This window comes from Dendrobates tinctorius, unplaced genomic scaffold (genome assembly GCF_039654945.1).
Source record: "Dendrobates tinctorius isolate UK_male_01 unplaced genomic scaffold, ASM3965494v1 ptg000183l, whole genome shotgun sequence".
NCBI lineage: Eukaryota > Metazoa > Chordata > Amphibia > Anura > Dendrobatidae > Dendrobates > Dendrobates tinctorius.
In genome coordinates this window covers 8,801,701-8,829,278 of record NW_027361850.1, presented here as the reverse complement: position 1 = coordinate 8,829,278, position 27,578 = coordinate 8,801,701, and the positions used below count along the sequence as shown (strand labels likewise).

General features: G+C 41.3%; 2 protein-coding genes across 2 annotated transcripts in view; one reads left to right on the top strand and one right to left on the bottom strand.

The window, feature by feature from the left end:
- The window catches only part of TMEM54 (transmembrane protein 54), a 98,563-nt gene extending 95,667 nt beyond the window's left edge, over window positions 1-2,896 (top strand). The window contains exon 6 of the mRNA XM_073552013.1: window positions 96-2,896. Within this exon, the coding sequence (XP_073408114.1) occupies window positions 96-176 (81 nt within the window). The 3' untranslated portion in view covers window positions 177-2,896. The remainder of the gene's footprint in view (window positions 1-95) is intronic.
- On the bottom strand, window positions 539-27,317 carry HPCA (hippocalcin). The gene is made up of 4 exons (XM_073552014.1): window positions 27,075-27,317; window positions 7,080-7,460; window positions 5,833-5,938; window positions 539-3,716 (listed from the first exon to the last, which is right to left on the bottom strand). Exons 2-4 carry the CDS (start codon window positions 7,455-7,457, stop codon window positions 3,619-3,621), a joined length of 582 nt encoding a protein of 193 aa, XP_073408115.1. The 5' UTR covers window positions 7,458-7,460; window positions 27,075-27,317; the 3' UTR covers window positions 539-3,618.
- Between the last annotated feature and the right edge of the window lie 261 nt (window positions 27,318-27,578).

Genomic DNA, 27,578 nt, shown 5'->3' with positions numbered 1-27,578 from the left:
GGTGTCCAAAAGCACAAACTGGGTATAATGTACGGACACTACAATGTACTGTAATGTTTATGGTCTTCTAAAATTTATACGCTTATAATTTGCAGGTCAGAATCCAGATACCCCAAAAAGAAAGAAGTGTCGCTGCAGAGGAGGAAATGCTTGACAGTCACAGTGAGTGGCTATAACGTTACAAAGACTGAAGGATGGCTAGATATTAGGTTTACCAATTGTGTTATTCAACACACACCAACTCTACTAGTTATATAGGAAGCCATACTTCTGAATGTTCTGTCAAACTCCTGCAGCAAGATCCTGTGGAAAAATGACTGCTAATCTGCAGTGTATGGACCCATATGTTCCATGCAAATGTTGTAAGTGGATTGGACTTCCATTTGACGTTCCTTAATGATGAGTAGTGACTATTATGTTAGGTTCCAGAATGTTCCAAAAATATTCTCTGCTGGAGTAAAACTATATGTAAATACAGTATATATGAATATGTGTATGCTTCCAAACACAAAAATGCATGCAACAAGTTGAGGACAGATTTTGGTACATGGATACAAGACTTTATTTCTATTTCTCATAAAATAGATAACTGTGCTCCCCCTGTTCTTGGGCTATTATTGTGATAAAGGAAATTGCTTTAATGGTGGTCTTTACCACTCCCCTTCATCTCCCATAGGACATTAGGTACAGTAACAGAACAAACAATTCTCCTGCAAGCATATCATTATAAGAATTATACCCGACCTAAAGTATTGTCCAAAATACAAGATATGGATAACATATTGTTTTTGTCCAGTAGGACAACTGCTATAACGAAAGTATGGTAACAGAGAAGTATAATGGCCATATTTTATTACCCTCAGTAGAAATTAAAAAAAATGAATAAATAATCATCTGAACCAATGGTGCAAAACCAAAGTCACCAAATTCTAGCTACCAAAACATAGTGTCAACCCAGAAATTATTATATATTCACTATACTTAAATCTACAATTGGAAAATTATTTGTCCTCCTAAATTATTAAAAATGTAAGATTAACAAGAGAAACAAAAACAAGTGGTAGTCAGCTCACCAATTATCTTCAGCTCTGATGTCAAGGCTTACCGATTCTCCCTCTGGTCTCCAATTCCTGGTGCCTCTCAACACACAAGAAATGACCCTCAGTCAATCACTGGTTAAGGTGGGTCACCTTGAATGGTAATTTCCTGTATATCAAGAGAAACAGAAAGTAGACCTGCAGGGGATGGAAACATTGCAACAGAATTGGCAAAATGAGTAGCAGTTTTGTTTCTTATTATTGTGACAGAGTGTTGTAAAAAATTCAAAATGGACACCCAACAACAAAAGTGCTCTTTAATCAGTAGATAATGGAAAATTAAAATCTTTATTGATTGGATGTGTTTGAAAATAAAATGTTGCTATGCTGTGATAAACTTATAACGGTGCCCCTGCTGTGTCCAATAGTGTAGAGGTCCTTTATCTGCTGGTCACACATGCGGTTTCTACTGCACACACAGACGTTAACAAAGGGAAGAAGGATACGGGAATAATCTCTACTGATGTCACTGGCAGGGACCTGTTCTAGCTGCCGATTTATCAGGGTATGTTTCCACGGTCAGAATTTGCTGCGGATTGGATGTTGCGTACAGCCACAGCGTCCAGATGTTGCAGCGTAGTGGAGGGGATTTTATGAAATCCCACCGCCACTATGCGTACAAAGACGCAGGTGGCAGACCTGCAGATACGAACATGCGGCGCGTCTTTCTAGACCGCAGCATATCTATTTATCTTGTAGACACGCACAGTCTCCGCAAGATAAATAACACAGTCTAATGTATAGGACGCGGTGATTCCACACGGTTCAATGAGCAAATGCGGAATCACCGCGTGTACAAAAGCCGGCAGCTCTTTGGACGCAGCTGACATGTGCTGCGTCCAAAGCGCTGCCGATTCAGGACCGGGGAAATATACCCTAAATTTTACTCCGTTCTGCCTGTTCCTTTCATCTAAGTAGCGATCATATGTCCTATAACAGGACAGCTTTGAGCTCACCTCAATAAATCACACTAGTGCAGTACAAGCTCAATAGATGGACTGAAAAAACAGCACATATGGCCGGAACATGAGCTCCTACTGCACTGTTGTGATTTATTGCAGTGAGTTTAAAGGACATCTGCTATAGCTACTTAGGTGAACTGAACAGGCAGGGAGTAACATCAGATTAATAAGAAGTCCCTGCCAGCCAGCATCATCTTCCCTCCCCATACAAACTTTGGTGTGATCAATATAAACAGCATGCGTCATCAGCAGCTAAAGCACCTCAATAGTTAGGCACAGGCACTTACACAGGCTGCATCTTGGGCACCATTATACGTTTATCAAAGAACAGCAACATTTATTTGAATCACGTCATACTGTGGAAATGCTTAATTTTGCATTATGTATTGATTAAGCAGCACTTTTGTTTGAGGGAGAACCCCGTCCAGGTTGTCTTATAAGGGCAACAATACATAGTAACTCCTCAATGCTCTTGGTTGTTTTAGCTGAGTGCAAAGGACCTAACAGATCTGTAACACTGTGGTGAAAATAATGGTAACAATTAGTAAATTTGTGGTAGTTACATGAAATATACCAAAATATACTAATTAACTATTCAGTTACCGTCAGTAAATGCAGGTGTGAAATGTTGCCTCTTGTTCACGTTTGCTTATGGCATGTTAGCTGGCACCATCAAGTGGCCCAATTATCGTGAAAAAGTACAGCGGTTATATAAGATTAAACAATTTTTGGTGACTTTCAGTCATTTGGCTTCATCACATACATTTTTTTTAATGTTTAGGACCTACAGTTACAGTAAAATTTGAAGTAAAAAATTAAACTTTAAATAAACCTTCAGGTTTCTGTATGTACTGTCTTTACATCCTAGTATGTATTGTTTGTAATCTTATATGCACAATAGAAATCCATATTGTATTTACTGACACCTCCAAATGAGTTTACAGTGAACAATGGCATGTTTTAATGGAGTGGATTCTGTAGAAAAATGAAGTGGGATCAAATTATTATTCACAGATAATCTACCCAGAACAGAAGGACACTAGTTAAACCACACTCCCTCTAATGAGAGGAAGGAGACATAGCAAAGTGCAAATCTAGACAAAATAGGAAACTAATAACTTACCCTCCCTTCCCCTAATAAATATATTAAATGTAGCGTGCATAGTAACTCCCTGCTTTAGTGCATCCATTTCCCACTATTTCTCGTTTCACATAGACCACCTTGTTTTCATCAGAGCAGAAAAACTGCAAACCAGTTACCCTACTTTTAACATATCTAAACTTTCAAAGTGTCTCTGGTCCCATTTCGCACCTAAAAATGCCCTCCCTACCCATCCACCTTTGTGCCCAAATTCTCCATGCAACCCATGGTTACTCCATATAATAAACATAATACAAGATTTAGAGTAATAAATAAATTAAGGGGTAGGAAGTGGGCTGATTGGTTGGCAGTGCATTCAAGTCCATCTAATGCCCAAAAGGGTTCTGGGACATGCCGCTATGCAGAGGCGAGGCACGGCCACTGGAAGAAATGAAGGTTTCCCAAACTGCAACGAGGTTCAGAACTGTGAGGCTGTGCTGGGATCACACTGCAGTAATCGTACGATAGATGGATCACTCTTGGCACCTTTAATAAACTCCTCCAAGGATAGTTTACCTGGAAAGAAATGAGCAAATACCATATTGGGGTGAACCTGAAAAGAGCTTGTGGACAATGAATACAAAATTGGCAAATCAGAGTGTTTTCCTGGAATTACACCTACAGTGCCTTGAAAAACTATTAATTCACTGTGAAATTTTCAACATTTTTTCAAGTTACACCGCAAACTTAATTGTATTTTATTTGGATTTTACATGATATACCATCACAACTTATCACGTATTTGTGAAGTGTAAAGGAAATTATACATGGTTTTCTAAATATTTAAAAAATGTAAATCTGAAAATTATGACAAGCATTTGTATTCAGCCCCTCTGAATAAATATTTTATAGGACGACCATTTGCTGAAATTACTGTTGAAAGTCGTTTGGGGTATATCTCTACCAGCTTTGCACATTTAGACACTGAAAATTGTGCCCTTTCTTCTTTGTACATTATCTATAGCCCAATGAGATTAGATAGAGGCGTCTGTGAACAGCAATTTTCAAGTCTTGTCACAGATTCTCAATGAGATTTAGGTCTGGACTGTGACTGGGCCATTCACACACATGAATATGCTTTGATCTCAATCATTCCATTGTAGTTCTGGCAGTAGATTTAGGGTCGCTTTCCTGCTGGATGGTGTACCTACACCCCAGTCTCAAGTCTTTGGCAGTCTCTAACAGGTTTTCCTCCAGGTTTGTCCTATTTAGCTCCATCCATCTCCCCATCAACTCTGACCAGCTCCCCTATCCCTGCTGAAGAATTTATCCTCATAGCATGACACTGCTACCACCATGTTTGACAGTGTGGACGGCGTTTTCAGTGTGATGTGCAGTGTTTGTTTTTTGCCACACATAGCATTTTGCCCAATAGGTTCTACTTTGGTTTTATCTGACCAGAGCATCTTCTTCCACACGCTGGGTTCCCTATATGGCTTTACTTCTTATGGCTTATTTTCAAAAATGGTTTTCATCTTGCTTTCTTCCATAAAGCTCAGATTTGTGGAGTATATGACGAATAGTTGTCGTAAGAACAGAGTCTCTCACTTGAGCTGTGGATCTCTGCAGCACCTCTAGAGTGACCATGGGCCTCTTGGCTGCTTTCTCTAATTAGTACTTTCCTTGTTTGTGCCATACTCCTTCAATGTTTGGATGATGGATAGAAGGGTGCTCCGTGAGATGTTCAGAGTTTGGCTATTTTTTATAACCTAACCCTTCTTTACTCTTCTCCACAACTTTATTCTTGACCTAGCTGGTGTGTTCCTTGGTTTTCATGATGCTATTTGATCCCTAATGTTCTCAAACAAATCTTTGAGGCTTCACAGAGCAGCTGTAGTTATACTGAGAATAAATTATGCACAGCCAGACTAATTAACTAATTATTTGACTTTTGGATGCAATTGGTCATTCAAGAATTAATTTAGGGGTATCAGACTACAGGGGGCTGAATATGAATGCATGTCACAATTTTCAGATTTATGTTTTTAAAATAATTAGAAAACCGTGTATCATTTCCTTTACACTTTACAAGTACTTGCTACCTTGTGTTGGTAGATCACATAAAATCCCAATAAAATATATTTAAGTTTGTGGGTGTATCATGTAAATATGTGGAAAAATGTATCAGGTATGAATGCTTTTTCAAGGTACTGTACATAACATTATGCCAGATATCAATGCCAATGCACTAACAATTCCTTCCTAGCCCCTTTTGCAAAACCCCATGGATGCAAGTAAATAGTGTTCCATTTTGACATCACTTCCGAAAGTCATGTGACCTAGTAACAAGATCGCATCACCCAATAGCCCAAGTGTTGCACATGTTTGCAGACACTGGATGCCAGCCAGAGTTGTACTCACTGCTGCTCAGCTTCTGTCTATTTCCGTAGTTCCTGTGCCAAAAGAAGCTGCTCTGGCGCAAGCCTGACACTGGAGGCAGCATATGGCATGTGTGGTGGAGATCAATAAGTTATGCTCTTTCCCAGGCACAAAGGAAATAGGAAAACATTGCTCATTTGCTTCTGAACACATACAAAGTGAACCAGGCATTATGTAAAGCACGCTGTCACAGACATGGCAGGTCATTCCCTCTGCAGCTGGGATAAAGGACTGCTCTATGCTTCCAACGTACCATCATTATTTGTGTCCATCTGTCTGAATATTTTCTCTGTGCGTTTCTCTGGTGTGGACTCATCCTCTGGCATTTTCATTACAGAAGAAACCATCTTATAAATTGCCTATGAACAGAAGTCAGAAAGGAATCACGCATAATGTTATAAGCTAGACCAAAAGCTTAGGCTTTCATACAATAAATCCATGAGCCGTGAATCATAAATACACACCGCAACCAGTAGATGAACATTGTAAACTGGCGTCTAGGGTCTACATATACATACAAATATATGTGGGATTACACTATATGTTTACCTTTTTATTTATATAATATATATATATACTGTATATATATATATATATATATATATATCATACAAATAAAAAAAACATACATACAAAAGCTGAGGCTGCGCCATGACCTCAATTAATGTGGTTTAAAACAAGTCTATCATTGTTAGTGGCCACATGGTGAATGGCGGATTAGCAGCATAACTATGTCACAATTAACGGTGAACTGGTATTACCTGCACTTATTTTAAATAACATGTCGATTTTCATGTCGACATGGTTTGAGCGCATGGCGGGCGCACTACAGACTCTGAGGTGGACTACATTTGCATAGGAGGATATTTGTACGTATGTTACATCATATATCATGCACAATCCTTTTATGCATTTCTGCAATAACGCCATTGATAAGCGTGCTGCATAAAGCATGCAATTATCTTAACCAATCGATTGACTGATCAGCAGCCAGGGAAAATCAGGCCATTTTCCTGCAGGGTTATTTCCTAACATCACAGAACACAATCTATATTTAAAGGCTTGTTCCATCCTTTCTGATTATCATTACATCGTAAAGGATAGAATAAAAAGAATAAACCTGTTGAAGCATTTAACAGTTTAGGAGTAGGCTGTATGCTTACTATACTTTGCGAATGCAGGAAATTTGCTACATAACAGCTGATGAACCACAAGTAGCTTCAATTTTTCATAAACTTGTATAAATTGTTGAATAAAAAATATTAAATGAATAGAAAAATAACAAATGATGTCCCTACTATTCTGAAAATGAACAAAAAACTGGCATTATGTTTGATTATATAGAGCCATCATATTCCGCAGCTGGTATATACTCATAGCAGAGCCAATCCTGTGCATACCCATCTGTACATAACACTGCATATATGAATTATACCATAGTATCACTTTTTAACTACCCGCATTCTCTATCTAGAAAATGCATTTTGATTCTCCATTTACCTGTACTATCTCCAACATCTCCTCCCGGCTGATGTAGCCATTGCCATCTAGGTCATACATACTGAATGCCCACTTAAGTTTCTGCTCCAGTTTCCCCCTTGAGGTCACACTCAGTGCAATGATGAACTCCCTGAAATCTATAGTCCCATCACCATTTGTGTCAAATGTGCGGAAAACATGCTCAGCAAACTTAGAGGCGTCTCCATATGGGAAGAAATTAGCGTAGATCTTCTTGAACTCTTCCACATTGAGAATGCCAGATGGACAGTCCTTCAAGAAGCCTTTATACCACTCCTGCAGCTCGTGATCTGAGAATTCTGTATTCTCCCGCAGGTCCTGCAGCATCTCTGGACGGAGTTTGCTGTTCTGCTTCCCCATCGCCTGGTCAAAACGCAAAGATAAATATTATATTAGTAAAAAATATTACAAAGTGTAAAGAAGCGTCGATATAAGTCATTATGGCTCCAAAATGTTCGCTTGCACTATACATACAATTTTTATTATACACTAGCCATATTTCATTGAGCCATCTACTAGTCATATTGTCTTATGTTGTGAAGGAGCTATACAATTCCACAAAACCACCCCTGGTTGCCAAGAAGAAGGCTCGGCTGTCTCTTAGAGGCTGGGAAGCTTTGCAGCACAAATAGACAGGTCCCAAGGCAAGTATTTCATTTGCAGGGAGGACACAGGTAGAAATCACAGATGTCCTATGGGTTCTTGGCCATGGGCCAACAAGGTTATATCAGTCTCTCCTCCTTGTGACCCCCTAAGGGACTTGCCTTTAAAGCATCGCAGATACTTTAGTTCCATTTTTAACAATCATCATTAACCCACAGAAGGGTAAAGCATGACTTATTAGTCCTCTGTAAGGAGGAACAGCTGTACCTCACTCTGCTGAGACAAATGAAAGACTCAAGGCAGTATAATTAAGTAAGGAGACATGCAATCTCACAGTAAATCTGTGCATAGTCCATAGAGATCTGACTGTCATCTTACAAGTAAAAGCTGATATGAAACATCTAGAAGCCATAATACTCATTTTCGGCATTAAAATTGTGCCAGATTTATGAAGCGAAAAAACATTCAATGTTCCCAGCATGCTGTTGATTACTTGGTGCTAATTTATCTCAGGTAAACTAAAGCTAAACGTAAAAATTCATCTGAATATGGCATTCATTTTGGAACTGCAGGCCTATAAGCCATAGAGATTATAAGATTATTATTATATTCCTTTTTTTGAAGGAAAGGGCTGTTTATCAATTCCTGTATGCAGTGTTCATTTCAAATGCCACAGAAAAAATCTGCACGTGTTAGGCCACGTTCATAGGGTACGGTAATAGTGTGGTCAGTATTTCACATCGATATTTGTAACAAAAAGAAACAAGAGTGGGTGATAAATCCAGAAGTGGGGACGTGTTTCTATTATACTTTTCTCTGATTGTTCCATTCCTGATATTGGCTTATAATTACTGATGTAAAATATTGACCAAATACTGAACGTTTGAGAAGATTTGCAGCAGCATTCATTCCTCGCATTGTAAAAGAGAGCTCTCTGGAGAAAGTTCAAGCCAATCTGCTGCATGACTCCAAAATATAAAACATATTTACATGGTTTACCTATATTGTACTTTGTTTTTAATGTGTAAAAAGCAGCCAAAAAACACAGAGCTAAATAAAAAGATTAAAGATAAATTGGTTAAAGGGAACCTTTCACCAGCTAAACCGCTATTAACCAGCAGAAATGGGGTTAATCTGCAGGTTAATATTGATAGTATTAACCTGTCCAGCGCTCACACTTAGTCAAACGCTGCGGGGAGAAAATGAACTTTATTCCCTCCCATCAGCGTTCCGATTTCAGACAGGGGGAAGCGCCAGCACCGGTTCAGGCACCGCTCTGAGAATACAGAGCAGCACTTGTAACAGCGCGTCCCCGGTCCAATGCTGAGCCAGTGTCAGTCAGGGCAGGGTGGCGCGGCGACATCAGCCCTATGACTGAAACCTGGACATTGCCAGGGGAATAAAGTTGCTTTTTCTCCCTGCAGCGTTCAGCTAAGTGCAGGCAACGGCCAAGTTAATAACGCTACTAACCTGCAGACTAAACCCATATCTGCAGGTTATTAGCGTTTTTTCTGGTGCCAGGTTCCATTTAACGTTGTCACATGAGCATCAAAGCTTAAAGGCCTATTTACACTGCATGATTATTATGAACAAGACTTCCTAAGAACATTCATTTCACAATACTCATGCAGTCTAAACAGGCTGCCGGTCACCCCAGAGATTAGCAAAACGGACATTTGCTGGGTGAAATGATCTGTTTCTCTGCACAATAGGATCATCAATCTCGGCAGCCCATCGTCCAGTGTAAACTGGACTTCAGCTCCCAAGAATAGTGATAGCCTATCCACACTGATTGTTTTATAAGAGATCGATCAGTGTGCATATGGCATCATTGGCATATGGTTAAAGACGTTTTTGATACTTAAAGGGCTTGTCCAGGTTTATAACAAAAGACCGTGTGACTGCATACTTGTGAAGCCTCACATTGAGTGCAGCATGAGCCGTGAGGATTTTCCGATGTCGGCAGTGAGGATGACGGTCATGTGACGTAAGTAAGGGATATGAATACTCCTGGCCTCATTCCAACTAGAGGTGCATGTCTCAATGGAAGTGAATAGAGCGAAGGCATGCACATCTCATTAGAAACTTTCATGATAAACCTAGACAAACCCTTTAATACACTAACAACGTGAACCTGTCAGGATTTTGAAAGTACTAGAGACATTGGAGGATGTAATTGTAGGGTCAAATGAAGCGCTCATAGTTACTGGCACATGGGGGTGCAACAGTTCAAACTTTTATTTATTTATTTATTCTTACAGCTTTCTACTTGTACTTTTCTATAGATTAGAACCATTAAATAGTTATTAATTAGGATAAATGTATACAAGTATGCTGTCCAAGTAAGCCCATTGATGGTGTCTATGTGCTGCTTGTCTTCTATTGTTCAAAACACACTGAAAAGCTAACCATTTCAGACCATAACTGGTCTTAGAGTTTGTGTGACGCTCATAGGATAGGGCAATGACCAGGACAGATGCGAGTTAGTAAAGGGAATCTATCAATAGACTCACGCTGCCCATACCACAGGCAGCGTGAATAAAAGTTGGCAGCTAGGTATGCATTTTTCTTACACTCTGCTTCGATAGAGAGAAAACATGGTTTGAAAAGTCAGCCAAAGACTTCAGAGAGACAAGACTAGTCTGATGTGGTATCCAGCTGACTTCTCCCCTCCCCTATTGATTGACAGGTCTATCTCTATGTACACACATGGGAGAGAACCATCAGGTAACTGGAGTGGAGCATCTGGTATGTATTTTTGGTACTCTGTAACGCTGCAGGTTATTTTTTTTTATTTTTAGAAAAAGCATAATTTGAAAAGTCAACCAGGGATTTCAGAGAGAGAGACCTGACTCCACTTATGTGCTGGCAACCTCATCACACTAGTCAAGTCTCTTCCTATAGTCCCCGGCCAGCTTTTTAAATGAAGTTTTCTCTGAAACATTGCATCTTTTCAGAATAAAACAAACCTGGCTGCAATTGCGTAGCCAGGATCTGATTCATTAGGCCCATTGTTTGGGCAGTATGCATCTAATGTATTGTAATCTGAGAGCAGCATGACGTAGGTGCTGAGACGCTAATTCCAGCGACATGTCATTTAATAGACTGTGTGTTGCTGTTTCATCAGTAGCAGATTACCACTACATGACTAGATGTTGTGTGCCTCCTGGTCAAACATCACCCCCACTATTCACTAGCAGCTTTCTGTTAACCCCTTAGTGACAGAGCCAATTTGGTACTTACCCCCTTAACCCCCGGAGGTATTTTCGTTTTTGCGTTTTCATTTTTTGCTCCCCTTCTTCCCAGAGCCATAACTTTTTTATTTTTCCGTCAATATGGCCATGTGAGGGCTTATTTTTTGCGGGACAAGTTGCACTTTTGAATGTCATCATTGGTTTTAGCATGTCTTGTACTCGAAAACGGGAAAAAAATTCCAAGTGTGGTGAAATTGCAAAAAAAGTGCAATCCCACACTTGTTTTTTGATTGGCTTTTTTGCTAGGTTCACTAAATGCTAAAACTGACTTACCATTACGATTCTCCAGGTCATTACGAGTTCATAGACACCAGACATGTCTAGGTTCTTTTTTATCTAATTGGTGAAAAAAAAATTCCAAAGTTTGCTTAAAAGAGAAAAAAAAAAAATTGTGCCACTTTCCAATACCCGTAGCGTCTCCATTTCTCGTGATCTGGGGTTGGGTGAGGGCTTATTTTTTTTGTGCCGAGCTGACGTTTTTAATGATACTATTTATGTGCAGATACGATCTTTTGATCGTCTGTTATTGCATTTTAATGTCGCGGCCACAAAAAAAACATTCTGGCGTTTCGATTTTTTTCTCGCTACGCCGTTTAGCAATCCAGTTAATCCTTTTTTTTATTGATAGGTCGGGTGATTCTGAACGCGGCGATACCTAATATGTGTATCTGTGATTTTTTTTTAATTGTTTTATTTTGAATGGGGCGATAGGGGGATGATTTAAACTTTTACATAGATTGCCTATATGCAGCACAATTACAGCATTGCTATGAGCGCCGACCACCGGGTGGCGCTCATAGCAATGCCTCATCAACAACCATAGAGGTCTCTAGGAGACCTCAGGTTGTTATGGCAACGCACCATTGACCCCCGATCACGTGACGGGGGTCGACGATACACTTATTTCTGGGCGCGCGGCCTGAAGCTCTAGTTAAAGCCCGCTGTCAGTGTTTGACAGCAGGATTTAACTAATTAAAAGGCACGGGTGGATCGCGATTCCACCTGCGCCTATTGTGGGCACATGTCAGCTGTTGAAAACACCCTCACCAAAGCGGGTGTACTGCCATTGGACGTACTATTGCGCAGGGCTGTGGAGTCGGTAAGCCAAACCTGCGACTCCGACTCCTCAATTTCCCTTACACCGACTCCACGACTCCGACTCCCACATATATTGCTTATATTTAAGTGAAAAATTTATTGTAGTACAATGTGAACATCAGACATTTAATCATTTTAATGAAACAATAATCAAGATATTTAGACAGAACATAATATATATTTATTGGAATACAACTTTAGAACACAAAAAACTGTACTAAATTGTAAATATGTAATACACTATGTAATATTAATTGCATATATACAGTACAGACCAAAAGTTTGGACACACCTTCTCATTCAAAGAGTTTTCTTTTTTTTCATGACTATGAAAATTGTAGTTTCACTCTGAAGGCATCAAAACTATGAATTAACACTTGTGGAATTATATAATTAACAAAAAAGTGTGAAACAACTGAAAACATGTCTTATATTCTAGGTTCTTCAAAGTAGCCACCTTTTGCTTTGATTACTGCTTTGCACACTCTTGGCATTCTCTTGATGAGCTTCAAGAGGTAGTCACCAGAAATGATCTTCCAACAGTCTTGAAGGCGTTCCCAGAGATGCTTAGCACTTGTTGGCCCTTTTGCCTTCACTCTGCGGTCCAGCTCACCCCAAACCATCTCGATTGGGTTCAGGTCTGGTGACTGTGGAGGCCAGGTCATCTGGCGTAGCACCCCATCACTCTCCTTCTTGGTCAAATGGCCCTTACACAGCCTGGAGGTGTGTTTGGGGTCATTGCCCTGTTGAAAAATAAATGATGGTCCAACTAAACGCAAACCGGATGGAATAGCATGCCGCTGCAAGATGCTGTGGTAGCCATGCTGGTTCAATATGCCTTCAATTTTGAATAAATCCCCAACAGTGTCACCAGCAAAGCACCCCCTCACCATCACACCTCCTCCTCCATGCTTCACGGTGGGAACCAGGCATGTAGAGTCCATCCGGGTCACCTTTTCTGCGTTGCACAAAGACACGGTGGTTAGAACCAAAGATCTCAAATTTGGACTCATCAGACCAAAGCACAGATTTCCACTGTTCTAATGTCCATTCCTTGAGTTCTTTAGCCCAAGTAAGTCTCTTCTGCTTGTTGCCTGTCCTTAGCCGTGGTTTAATAGCATCTATTTTACCATGAAGGCCTGCTGCACAAAGTCTCCTCTTAACAGTTGTTGTAGAGATGTGTCTGCTGCTAGAACTCTGTGTGACATTGACCTGGTCTCTAATCTGAGCTGCTGTTAACCTGCGATTTCTGAGGTGACTCGGATGAACTTATCCTCCGCAGCAGAGGTGACTCTTGGTCTTCCTTTCCTGGGGCGGTCCTCATGTGAGCCAGTTTCTTTGTAGTGCTTGATGGTTTTTTCCACTGCACTTGGGGACACTTTCAAAGTTTTCCCAATTTTGCGGACTGACTGAACCTTCATTTCTTAAAGTAATGATGGCCACTCGTTTTTCTTTACTTAGAATTTGTATCATGTGAAGAAGAAAAAAAGCAGCTGTGTATCCACCAGACTTCTGCACAACACAACTGATGGTCCTAACCCCATTTATAAGGCAAGAAATCCCACTTATTAACCCCTTCACTACCAAGGGTGGTTTGCACGTTAACTCCCGGGCCAACTTTTACAATTCTGACCACTGTACCTTTATGAGGTCATAACTCTGGAACGCTTCCATGGATCCCGGTGATTCTGACATTGTTTTCTCGTGACATATTGTACTTCATGTTAGTGGTAAAATTGCATTCAAATAACTTGCGTTTATTTGTGAAAAAAACGGAAATTTGGCGAAAATTTTGAAAATTTTGCAATTTTCCAACTTTGAATTTTTATGCCCTTAAATCACAGCGATACGGCACACAAAAAACTTAATACATAACATTTCCCACATGCTTACTTTACATCAGCACAATTTTGGAACCAAAATTTTTTTTTGTTAGGAAGTTATAAGGGTTAAAAATTGACCAGCGATTTCTCATTTTTGCAACACCATTTTATTTTTAGGGACCACTTCACATTTGAAGCCACTTTGAGGGGTCTATATGATAGAAAATACCCAAAAGTGACACCATTCTAAAAACTGCACCCCTTAAGATGCTTAAAACCACATTCAAGAAGTTTATTAACCCTTTAGGTGCGTCACAGGAATTTTTTGAATATTAAAAAAAAAATGAACATTTAACTTTTTTTCACAAAAAAAATACTTCAGGTTCAATTTTCTTTATTTTACCAAGGGTAACAGGAGAAATTGGACTGCAAAAGTTATTGTGCAATTTGTCCTGAGTACGCTGATACCTGATATGTGGGGGGGAACCACTGTTTCGGCGCATGGCAGACCTCAGTAGGGAAGGAGCGCCGTTTGACTTTTTCAATGCAAAATTGGCTGGAATTCAGATCGGACGCCATGTCGCGTTTGGAGAGCCCCTGATGTACCTAAACAGTGGAAACCCCCCAAGTGACCCCATTTTGGAAACTAGACCCCCCAAGGAACTTATCTAGATATGTGGTGAGAACTTTGAACCCACAAGGGCTTCACAGAAGTTTATAACGTACAGCGGTACAATTAAAAAATCATATTTTTTCCACAAAAATGATCTTTTCACCCCCAATTTTTATTTTTCCACGGGTAACAGGACCCTAAAAGTTATTGTGCAATTTGTCCTGAGTACGCTGATACCCCATATGTGGGTGTAAATGACTATTTGGGCGCATAGCAGAGCTCGGAAGGGAAGCAGCGCCATTTGACGTTTTTGGCTAGATTTGAGATCGGACACCATGTCGCGATTGGAAAACCCCTGATGTACCAAAACAGTGGAAACCCCCCACAAATGACACCATTTTGGAATCTAGACCCCCCAAGGAACTTATCTAGATGTGTGGTGAGAACTTTGAACCCCCAAGGGCTTCACAGAAGTTTATAACGTACAGCAGTACAATTAAAAAATCATATTTTTTCCACAAAAATGATCTTTTCACCCTCAATTCTTATTTTTCCAAAAGTAACAGGACCCTAAAAGATATTGTGCAATTTATCCTGAGTACGCTGATACCCCACATGTGGGTGTAAACCTCTATTTGGGCGCATGGCAGAGCTCGGAAGGGAAGCAGCGCCATTTGACGTTTTTGGCTGGAATTGAGATCGGACACCATGTCGCGTTAGGAAAGCCCCTGATGTACCAAAACAGTGGAAACTCCCCACAAGTGACCCCATTTTGGAAACTAGACCCCCCAAGGAACTTATCTAGATGTGTGGTGAGCACTTTGAATCCCCCAGTGCTTCACTGAAGTTTATAACGTCCGGGCGTGAAAATAAAAAAATCGTATTTTTTCCACAAACATCATCTTTTAGTCCCCATTTTTTTATTTTCCCAAGGGTAACAGGAGAAATTGGACCCCAAAAGTTGTTGTCCAATTTGTCCTGAGTACGCTGACACCCCATATGTGGGAGAAAACTACTGTATGGGGACACGTCGGGGCTCGGAAGGGAAGTAGTGACGTTTTGGAATGCAGACTTTGATGGAATTGTCTGTGGGTGTCATGTTGCCTTTGGAGAGCCCCTAATGTACCTAAACAGTGGAAACCCCCCACAAATGATCCCATTTTGGAAACTAGACCCCCTAATGAACTTATCTAGATGTGTGGTGAGCACTTTGAACCCCCCAGTGCTTCACAGAAGTTTATAACGACCGGGCGTGAAAATAAAAATATCGTATTTTTTCAACAAACATCATCTTTTAGTCCCCATTTTTTTTTATTTTCCCAAGGGTAACAGGAGAAATTGGACCCCAAAAGTTGTTGTCCAATTTGTCCTGAGTACGCTGATACCTCATATGTGGGAGAAAACTACTGTATGGACACACGTCGGGGCTCGGAAGGGAAGTAGTGACGTTTTGGAATGCAGACTTTGATGGATTGGTCTGCGGGTGTCATGTGCGTTTGGAGAGCCCCTGATGTACCTAAACTATTGAAACTCCCCACAAGTGACCCCATTTTGGAAACTAGACCCCCCACGGAGCTTATCTAGATGTGTGGAGAGCACTTTGAACCAAGTGCTTCACAGAAGTTTATAACGCCTGGGCGTGAAAATAAAAAAAACATTTTTTTCCGCAAAATGATATTTTTGCCCCCAATTTTTTATTTTCCTAAGGGTAACAGGAGAAATTGGACCCCAAAAGTTGTTTTTTAATTTGTCCTGAGTAGGCTGATACCCTACATGTGGGGGTAAAACACTGTTTGGGCGCATGGCAGAGCTTGGAAGGGAAGGAGCACCATTTGACTTTTTCAACGCAGAATTGGCTGGAATTGAGATCAGACGCCATGTTGCCTTTGGAGAGCACCTGATGTGCCCAAACAGTGGAAACCCCCCAATTATAACTCCAACCCTAACCTCAACACACCCCTAATCTGAGCCCTAGCCCTAACCCTAGCCCTAACCCTAGCCCTAACTCTAGCCCTAACCCTAACCCTAGCCCTAACCCTACTCTAACCCTAAGCCTAGCGGGAAAATGGAAATAAATACATTTTCTTTTAGTTTTATTATTTTTCCCTAACTAAGGGGGTGATAACGGGGGGTTTGATTTACGATTTATGGCGGTTTTTATGTCTGGTGGCTGTCGCACGCTAAAAGACGCTTTTTATTGTAAAAATAGTTTTTGCATCACCACATATTGAGAGCTATAATTTTTCCATATTTTGACCCACAGAGTCATGTGAGGTCTTATTTTTTGCGGGACGAGTTGACGTTTTTATTGGTACCATTTTCGGGCACGTGACTTTTTTGATCGCTTTTTATTTCGATTTTTGGGACGCAGAATGAACAAAAACCAGCGTTTCATGAATTTCTTTTGGGGGGGTGCGTTTACACAGTTCCGCGAGCGGTAAAATTGATAAAGCGGTTTTATTCTTCGGGTCAGTACGGTTACAGCGATACCTCATTTAGGTCGTTTTTTTATGTTTTGTCGGTTTTTTGCAATGAAAACAATTTTATATAAAAAATAATTCTTTTTGCATCGCTTTATTCTGCGAGCTATAACTTTTTTATTTTTTTGCGGATGATGCTGTATGGCGGCTCGTTTTTTGCGGGACAAGATGACGTTTTCAGCGGTACCATGGATATTTATATGCGTCTTTTTGATCGAGCGTTATTGCACTTTTTGTTCGGTGGTATGATAATAAATCATTATTTTTTGCTTTGTTTTTTATTTTTATTTTTTAAGGGGTTCGCTAAAGGGGTTAACTAATGGGACAGTTTTATAGGGCAGGTCATTACGGACGCGGCGATACCAAATATGTGTACTTTTATTGTTTTTGTTTTTTTTTATTTTGAAAAAATGGATTTATTGGGGAATATTTTTTTTTTTTTACTAATTTATTTAGCGATTTTTTTTTAATTATTTTTAACACTTTTTTTTTTTTTTTTTTTTACTTTATTACCTTGTCCCAGGTGGGACATCACTGTCCTGTGACAGATCGCTGATCTGTCACATCACAGATCACTGTGACAGATCAGCGATCTGTCACAGGCACTGCTGCAGACTTCCTCATACCTGCGCTTTGCAGGCACTGAGGAAGCCAGCTTCCGAAGGCCCCCCGAAGGCCCCCGTCGCCATCTTGGATTCAGGGGCCTGGAGGAAAGGATCCCCCCGCAGCAGCGCTGCACATTGCGCTGCCGTGGGGGGCTCAGGGAAGCACGGAGGGAGCCCCCTCCCTGCCGATGCTTCCCTTTAACCCCCGGTACACCGCGATCGCGTTTGATCGCGGTGTGCAAGGGGTTAACGTGTCGGGGGCGGTCCGTGACCGCCCCTGACACATTGTGCCGGGTGTCAGCTATGATAATTAGCTGACACCCGGCCGCGATCAGCGGCGCTCACCACGTGGGCGCCGCTGATCGCTGGGACGTAATATTCCGTCCATGGTAGTTAGGTCCAGGGTCACATGGACGGAATATTACGTCCTTTGTAGGTAAGGGGTTAAACCTGACAGGGCACACCTGTGAAGTGAAAACCATTTCCGGTGACTACCTCTTGAAGCTCATCAAAAGAATGCCAATATATACAGTTGTGGCCAAAAGTATTGACACCCCTGCAATTTTGTCAGATACTCAGTTTCTTCCTGAAAATGATTGCAAACACAAATTCATTGTTATTATTATCTTCATTTAATTTGCCTTAAATGAAAAAACACAAAAAGAATTGTCCTAAAGCCAAATTGGATATAATTCCACACCAAACATAAAAAAGAGGGTGGACAAAAGTATTGGCACTGTTCGAAAAATCATGTGATGCTTCTCTAATTTGTGTAATTAGCAGCACCTGTAACTTACCTGTGGCACCTAACAGGTGTTGGCAATAACTAAATCACACTTGCAGCCAGGTGACATGGATTAAAGTTGACTCAACCTCTGTCCTTGTGTGTACCATATTGAGCATGGAGAAAAGAAAGAAGACCAAAGAACTGTCTGAGGACTTGAGAAACCAAATTGTGAGGAAGCATGAGCAATCTCAAGGCTACAAGTCCATCTCCAAAGACCTGAATGTTCCTGTGTCTACCATGCGCAGTGTCATCAAGAAGTTTAAAGCCCTTGGCACTGTGGCTAACCTCCCTAGATGTGGACGGAAAAGAAAAATTGACAAGCGATTTCGACGCAAGATTGTGCGGATGTTGGATAAAGAACCTCGACTAACATCCAAACAAGTTCAAGCTGCCCTGCAGTCCGAGGGTACAACAGTGTCAACCCGTACTATCCGTCGGCGTCTGAATGAAAAGGGACTGTATGGTAGGAGACCCAGGAAGACCCCACTTCTTACCCCGAGACATAAAAAAAGCCAGGCTGGAGTTTGCCAAAACTTACCTGAAAAAGCCTAAAACGTTTTAGAAGAATGTTCTCTGGTCAGATGAGACAAAAGTAGAGCTTTTTGGGCAAAGGCATCAACATAGAGTTTTACAGGAGTAAAAAAGAGGCATTCAAAGAAAAAAGCACGGTCCCTACGGTCAAACATGGCGGAGGTTCCCTGATGTTTTGGGGTTGCTTTGCTGCCTCTGGCACTGGACTGCTTGACCGTGTGCATGGCATTATGAAGTCTGAAGACTACCAACAAATTTTGCAGCATAATGTAGTGCCCAGTGTGAGAAAGCTGGGTGTCCCTCAGAGGTCATGGGTCTTCCAGCAAGACAATGACCCAAAACACACTTCAAAAATACTAGAAAATGGTTTGAAAGAAAGCACTGGAGACTTCTAAGGTGGCCAGCAATGAGTCCAGACCTGAATCCCATAGAACACGTGTGGAGAGATCTAAAAATGGCAGTTTGGAGAAGGCACCCTTCTAATATCAGGGACCTAGAGCAGTTTGCCAAAGAAGAATGGTCTAAAATTCCAGCAGAGCATTGTAAGAAACTCATTGATGGTTACCGGAAGCGGTTGGTCGCAGTTATTTTGGCTAAAGGTTGTGCAACCAAATATTAGGCTGAGGGTGCCAATACTTTTGTCTGGCCCATTTTTGGAGTTTTGTGTGAAATGATCAATGTTTTGCTTTTTGCTTCATTCTCTTTTGTGTTTTTTCATTTAAGACAAATTAAATAAAGATAATAATAACATTGTGATTGCAATCATATTATCTGACAAAACTGCAGGTGTGTCAATACCTTTGGCCACAACTGTATATATATATATATATATATATATATATATATATATATATAACACTATGACTTATCTCAGCTAAGACAAAGCCTAGATCCTCAGGCTACATTCACTCCATGAGCATAGCCAGGATCAAACCTAGGGGGGGGTAGAACCACATACTGTTCCGCAGAACCTCATACCGCACACCTCAGCTGCTGCGGAACCTCATACTGCACACCCCTACACTTGAAAATAAAGCCTGCACCTTAAGAAGATGTGGTTATGAATGCAGTCTATTTATTCCAACTATCAACTGATGTTGATGTGTTACTGAAGACGAGCAATGCCTGTCCTGGGCGTCCTTTTGGGCAGCTATGAGGTGTACCTGACTGGTGCTAAAAAAAAGGAGTGTTAAGGTACTGTCACACTTAGCGATGCACCAGCGATCCCGACCAGCAATATGACGCGGTCAGGATCGCTGGTGCATCGCTAAGTGGTCGCTAGCGAGCTGCCACACAGGCAGATCTCACAAGCGACATAGCAGGGATCGGGGGTCGCTACTTACCTGTCAGACATGGCGATCCTGACGTCCTCCCACCCACGTCCACGCGTCGCTCGTCGGCGCCAGAGGAAGCCCAGCAGGAAGCGTCCGACGAGAAACGGCCCAGGACGTTCTCGCACGATCAGCGATAGCCAGCGGGGGAGCCGGTCGGAGGTATCAGACATAGCGATATCGCTAGCAATATCGCTGCTACGTCACAAAAACCAGTGACGTTATAGCGATATTGCTAGCGATATCGCTTAGTGTGACAGGCCCTTTAGTCTGTGTGCTACCCGGCTTTGATTCTTTTTGGTACAAATAAGATATGGATAGACAGATATGGATAAATGGTTAGATAGAGCAGATTTCTAATCTGCTTTTGCTATTGAAAACATTATCTATGAGCTCAAAAACCTTTCAGGTGATGCGGTTTTTTAAAAAGCTGATCTGCTTTCGCAGCTGAAAAACGTATCCTCAAAAAACGCAGCAAAAACGCTGTGTGTGAATGTAGCCTTAGATCAGGAATAGAACAGCCATTTATAGGACATTTCATATCTTTCCCAAATTCCTATGAAAAAATATTCAGCACATTCTGCATTGAACAACTGTACCAATTTTTTATATATTTTAGGAGTCGGAGTCGGTCCATTTTATACCGACTCCAACTCCGACTCCACCAAAATGAGCACCGACTCCGACTCCACAGCCCTGCTATAGCATCCAATGGCAGTAAGGGGTTAATGACCTAGCCAACTTTTACAATTCTGCCCACTGTCACTTTCTGAGGTTACAACTCTGGAACGCTTCAAAGTAACCCACTGATTCTGAGAATGTTTTTTCATGACATATTGTAATTCATGTTAGTGGTAAAATTTCTTCAATATAACTTGCGTTTATTTATGAAAAAGATGGAAATTTGGCAAAAATTTTGCAAACTTTGCAATTTTCAAACTTTTAATTTTGTACCCTTAAATCAGAGAATGGTGTTACACAAAATAGTCAATAAATAACATTTCCTGAAGAAGGAAACAGAGGTTTTCCGAAACACATTGGAAGGTTTATGGTCCTTACTGCACTTTGTAGCTGCTACAGCCTTGCGGTGTCACATGCCGTCTGACGTCACGCAGGTCATGCACCTACAACAAGTCTAGCGAGACCGTTCAGCGTGACCGATCCACCGCTGAAGACTCATCGCAGACCGCCATAAGGATATCTACAGGAGCAGCTGTGACGGGCCGGGACAACACTCCCACCCATCAGTTTTGCGTTCGAGACCGCGGTCTCATTAAAGAACGCCATCTTACTACACCAACAGGAGTGTTCACCTACTCCACGGAGGGGCTCTTTTGCATATCATCTAAAAAGGTATTGTTCCCCAGGGAACTTCCTTACATGACTATTTTTAGTTCTAATGATTATATCCCACTGCAAGCTGGGCAAGGCCACCTATCTAACTCATTGACATTTTTTCAGCGCTTTATTGAACTAAAACTCTTACATCAGTAACCACTAATTTTCCATTTGGACTAATTTTATATTGGGACTAAAGATTTTTCTACCTGGACTAACACTAGATAATTTTTCATTGTATAACAGTATTAATATATTCATCTTTATTTATTTAACATTTATGGTTGAGTTTCTACTAATATTTCTTTTATTAACACTATCCTATCTTACAAACACGTTTTGAACGCAAATTCTTTTTAACATTTTATTAAATAACATTTCCTACATGTCAACTTTACATCAGCACAATTTTGGAAACATTTTTTTTTTTTGTTAGGACGTTATAATGGTTAAAAGTTGACCAGTGATTTCTAATTTTTCCAACAAAATTTACAAAACCATTTTTTTAGGGGCCACCTCACATTTAAGTGAGTCTGGGAGGTCAATATAACAGAAAATACCCAAACGTGACACCATTCTGAAAACTGCACCCCTCAAGGTGCACAGAACCACATTCAAGAAGTTTATTAACCCTTCAGGTGCTTCACGAGAACTAAAGCAATGTGGAAGGAAAAAAATGAACATTTTACTTTTTTCACAATAAGTTTACTTTAGAACCAAATTATTTTTTATTTTCACAAGGGTATTAGAAGAAAATGGACCACAAAATTTGTTGTACAACTTCTCCTGAGTAAGCCAATACCCCATATGTGGGGGAAAGCCACTGCTTGGACGCATGGCAGGGCTCGGAAGGGAGGGAGCACCGTTTGACTTTTTGAATTCAAAATTGGCTGGAATCAATGGTGGCACCATGTCACGTTTGGAGACCCTCTGATGTACCTAAACCACAACCCTAACCCTAGCCCAACCCTAACTTTAGCCCATCCCTAACTTTAGCTCAACCCTAACCCTAGCCCAACCCTATCTTTAGCCCAACCCTAACCCTAGCCCCAACCCTAACTTTAGGCCAACCTTAATCCTAGCACAACCCTAACCCTACCTAACTTTAGCCCAACCCTATGCCTAACTTTAGCCCAACCCTAATGAAAATATAGAAATAAATACTTTTTTTATTATTTTTACCTAAGGGGGTGATAAAGGGGGGTTTGATTTACTATTTTTCTATTTTACTCGCTGTGATAGCATCTATCATCAGCATCTGGAGCAGAACACCACAGCCCCACACACTGCTTGGCCACACCTGGGTACTGCTGATCAGCTCCTGTTCAAATAATAGGAGCTGATGCGCAGTACCTGGGAGTGACCACTAAACAGTGTGTGGGGTTCTGCTACATACACTATTTACATTCAACAGATGCTAGAGCTGGCAACAACTGATTGGTGGAAGTCAAACCCCCCTTAGGGTAGGTCATCAATATAATAGTAAAGGAAACCCCTTTAATTAAGATTATGAACTAGGACTACTGTTTGCAGTAAACGGAGTACTTGTCCCAAATGCTGTCTTTTATTGTTGATTATCGTAACACTTACATCTAAAAAAAAATGTCAAAAAAGGGACAGATTTTAGGTTATTCTATACATTATAAAAATAAAGACCTATGCATATATACCACCTATGTTAGAATAACCCACAACCACTTTGTGGGTCAAGAAAATCATATTTGGAACATTTTTCTGTACATGAATGCTCTGGTTATAGACATATATCTTCAATAGGCTTATCCATCACATTTCGGTTCCCCCTGAAGAACTGTTCAGTGTATTTCGGTGAGATGTCTTATACTACAAATTGCTACATTTAAATTGGAAAAAATATTGTAAACTCAATGACCCATTTACTAATGAAGCACTACAGAAATCATTTGCGAAAAGCAGAATTACAGGAATGTGGAGCCGTCTTCCTAATAACTCACTGGATTACAGTTCTGTTTCCTATCCTGGATGAATCTGGTTGCTATGAGCATTGTCTTCACACTTAAAACCCCCTGTATTCAGTATGAAATTAGGTTCTTTCCCATCTGCCCATGATGGAAGAAATAGTATTCTGCCGCATGACAGCCCTGAGGAGACAACAGTGGATGCTGGCCTATCTAATCCAGGCCAACAGATTACAGAGGAAATTCTCTACACAATTTATTAAAGAAAGCAAAGATCCTGCATCCAGCAATTACCATGAACAGTGGGAGGCCCTGACGTGGAAGCAGACATATGTCATTTCACATAGGACAGCAGTGGTCAAATGACTACAGACCAGGTCTGTATGGCACTGACTGCCCCTGCTGGGTGAATAATTCTCTCTAGGATTGAACATGAGAGCTTGCTGCCATGCATATGTCTCTTGAAAATGAGGAATTCATACACATTGTAGGGTTACCCACAAAGGGGTCAATTTATTAAAGGGGTATTTTCAAATTTGAGCGCTATCTCCTGTCCAAAGGATAATGGATAACTTTCCGATCATTGGGGGTCTGATTACTATGGCCCCCACAGATCCTTTGAAGAGCCCCAGCTGAGTGGAGCGGAGGTCAATCATGCGCACTTCCTCTCCACTCACTCTAGTTCATTCTGCTCTCCGCAATCTTCGGCACTCCTATTAAGAATGAATGGAGCTATAGTGAACATGATCAACATCCGATCCATTCATTCGGGGCTGTTCAGAGCCCAAAAGTGGGGGCCATGGCGGTCTGACCCCAGCGATCAGAAAGTTATCCTCTATTCTATAAATAGGGGATAACTTTTAAACTTGAGAATATCCCATTAAGAATTTTACACCAGAAAACCAGCATTTAAAACGTGCAACTTTTTGAACAGCCACAGAAGTAATATTTTTTTTAATTTATGGTGTTTTTACGACAGATCCGACATCTTTTTGAAAAATTATTGTAGCATAAGTGGAAGGTATGGCCTATGACAGCTCAATAGATCCACTATCATTTACGGCACAAAAATGGTGTAAATTATAGCAGAAATGTACTCCAGTTCACGACTGAAGCATTTTCCAACGTACAGTACTTGAATGAAGGGCCAAATTAATAAAGAACTTAAAAAGGTTTTCTACTACTATAGCATTGATGACCTATCCTTAGGATAAGTCATCGTTGTCTGATCGGTGTCGGTGGCCACCGGATGGAAGTACTCATGTCTGGAGCTCCTCTGTCCGCCGCAGGGTACCACAGGTCCACCTCCTATTGATTTGAATAGCAGGCAGGCAGATGTGTAGTAAACTGCCTTGGCCACTATCAGAAGGTGGCCAGCTTTGCAAGCGGGTACTTCCAGCTGGCGGCCACCGACACCGATAAAAGCTGATCGGCGGGGGTGCCGGGTGTCAGACCCCGACCAATCAGACATTGTTGACCTATCCTGAGGATAAGCCATCAATGTAAAAGTAGTGGACAACCTCTTTAATTAACCTGGCACATCTTATTCCAGCAAACTCCAAATCAAAACTAGCATACTAAACACTAGTCTTGAGGAGTTCCCTGAAAAGTCTACTGATCTGTATTATGGACCCAGAGAGAAGATAGAGTGCATCTTTTCGGCACTGTAAACTTTGAACGAATTTGTGTGTTCTTATATGGTACTAACAGCGGATGCCTTAATTATTTTCTTACAGGTTCTCATGCAATTACTGAATGACAAAAAAATCATGGTGTGGGTATTTACAAAGATTGGAGGAGCTTGGCGCTACTGTATAAGGAATCTGGAGCCATTTGCATGCAACTACATGTGCAAAGAAAATTTGTGATTTTTTTTGTTGTTGCTGGTTTCTGGCGTAAAATGCATCATTTCCCACTTTGTCAGTATTAATGGGAAATGGCTGTAGTGATTATAATCGCTTCTTTCTGTAGTTTCTGATACATCCATGCTGGAAGATGATCTCAGTGTTAGGAGCCAATGGTGAATGGCGGTAGCATGGAAACTAGGCAAAAGTAGACTTTGTCCACATACGATCTGTGAACTTACTGTATATTCTAATTCCTACAAAAATAAAGTGTACTCCTATGGAAACCTTGTTTACTCTGGAAATGGAGTAGAAATCAATTAAATGCCAGAAGTCTGGTCATTACAGAAGCGGGAGGCATAGGCAATCGCAGCCATCCAGTCTTGTTTGTCACACTGGCTAATGCCTAGGGTTATAGATTTCCTGGGGGCAGTGAAGCATTAGGTAATTGTAAGTTTTTTAATTCTACTTTTGCTTATTTGTTGACCATGCATGTCCACATGTGACAACTCGGTAATGCTGGTGGCACAAACAGCGATGTGGAAAATGGAAACGTCTACATATGGGCAGCTTCATTCATTTGCCCCAGTTATGAAGGGAGCAGTTGGTAACCGGGAATTATTTTTTTTTTTTTTAACTAAAATGCATGTATTTGGGTCCAAAAGGTATTTTTGCAATTTGGTTTCATTAAAAAATGTTGCATTGTTTCGCATTCACAGGTTTTGTTTCCTTGCACATTCAACCCCTGTGATCATAATTCAACTGAGATGAGCTAAAAAGAAAAAAAAAAAAAAAAAGGCAGATATCGGAATATGAGTTCGCTTACAGACTCTCAGAAAACTCTTTCTGCAGCCAGAGATAGGCAGCGGAATGCAGAGGCTGTAAAAAGCAAATGGTACAAAAGCTTTCATGAAACCCAATTATAAAATGAATTTTAGCCAAAAGTACATGCAGAAAAGTTGTCCAAAAAGGTGACCAACCACTTTATTTCGGGAAGCCTAATTACCTTGGTGATGACATCCCCGCATGGACAATGTATAATAATATACTATGACCTCGAAGGCTCCCATATGTATACAGTCATCTATTTTTGCTTTCTGGCCAGTGCTGATCCGGATACCCTGGTGTTTATTTGTGTGGAACACGGGCATGTCACCTCCTCCCTGTGTGTGATGGGAATTCATTACCGGCTGGCTGATCTCGGATTATCCCAGGGTCTGGTGCAGCTGTTCAGCACAGCTGGCATGTGCCGAGGATCTCTGGACACCAAACTCAGCAGATGTGACCCCTTAGAGAGAAGGAGTACCAGGGTGAGCCCAAAGAGCCAGCTCTCCTGTTTGGTAGCGGTTGCCCAACAGGCTGGGCATGGAATGACCCCATTGATGCCCCATGTGAGTGGGTACCATGTAGCAGTGATGAAGAAGACCATTAGTGGGGCTGCTCCACATGGCACAGAATCCAGACTTTTACCAGGATGCAGAGCCATGCCAGGCTGTGCCCATGTCTAATGATGCCATATTACATAATTCCCATTATATAATAAAGGCACCAGTCTCACTGCGATGCAGACCAATGGAGGGCTTCATAGTAACCTGAGGACCCTGGGCATGGATGGCTCTGGCAGGTATACAAGAAGTTTCCATATATACCCCTGCTGGTACGTCATGACGCGACCCGTGGCACTGCCAGGGACACAGAATACTGTGACAGACATACACTGACTGGACCATTACCTTATCCCTGTGTCCTGTCCTCGGATGGAGATGTAATCTTCCAGCGCCCCAGGGTATGCTGCCTCCTATGGAACGGCTGTGCCCCCGCTCCCGGTGGGTGTGAGAGGCCGGTAACCGCCGCTTGTCGTGCTTCCCAGGTGAGGGAGTCCGGTAGAGCAGCCCCGGTATATCTGAGTGTGTGTTTCTCCCTGGAGCAGCTGAGCGGATTGTACAGCTTACACCGAGCAGTCGGGAGCCGGCGCAGCTCACAGCTGAGGAGAAGGGGGGGACGCCTGTCCGATGTACCACACCAGGATCCTACACACAGGCTTTAGGACTCGTTCGATTTTATGGGTGTGTATAGAAATGTATTTTCTACAGTGAGTAAAATAGTCAAGGCATTGGAACCACAAACCAAGCAGAATAATAAACCTAAAATAGTGCACCCCCCTATACGGGACGTGGTTCAGTCCAGTTCTCAGCACAAACTGAATGAGGCTTCAGAAAGCTCAGAGTGATGCACAG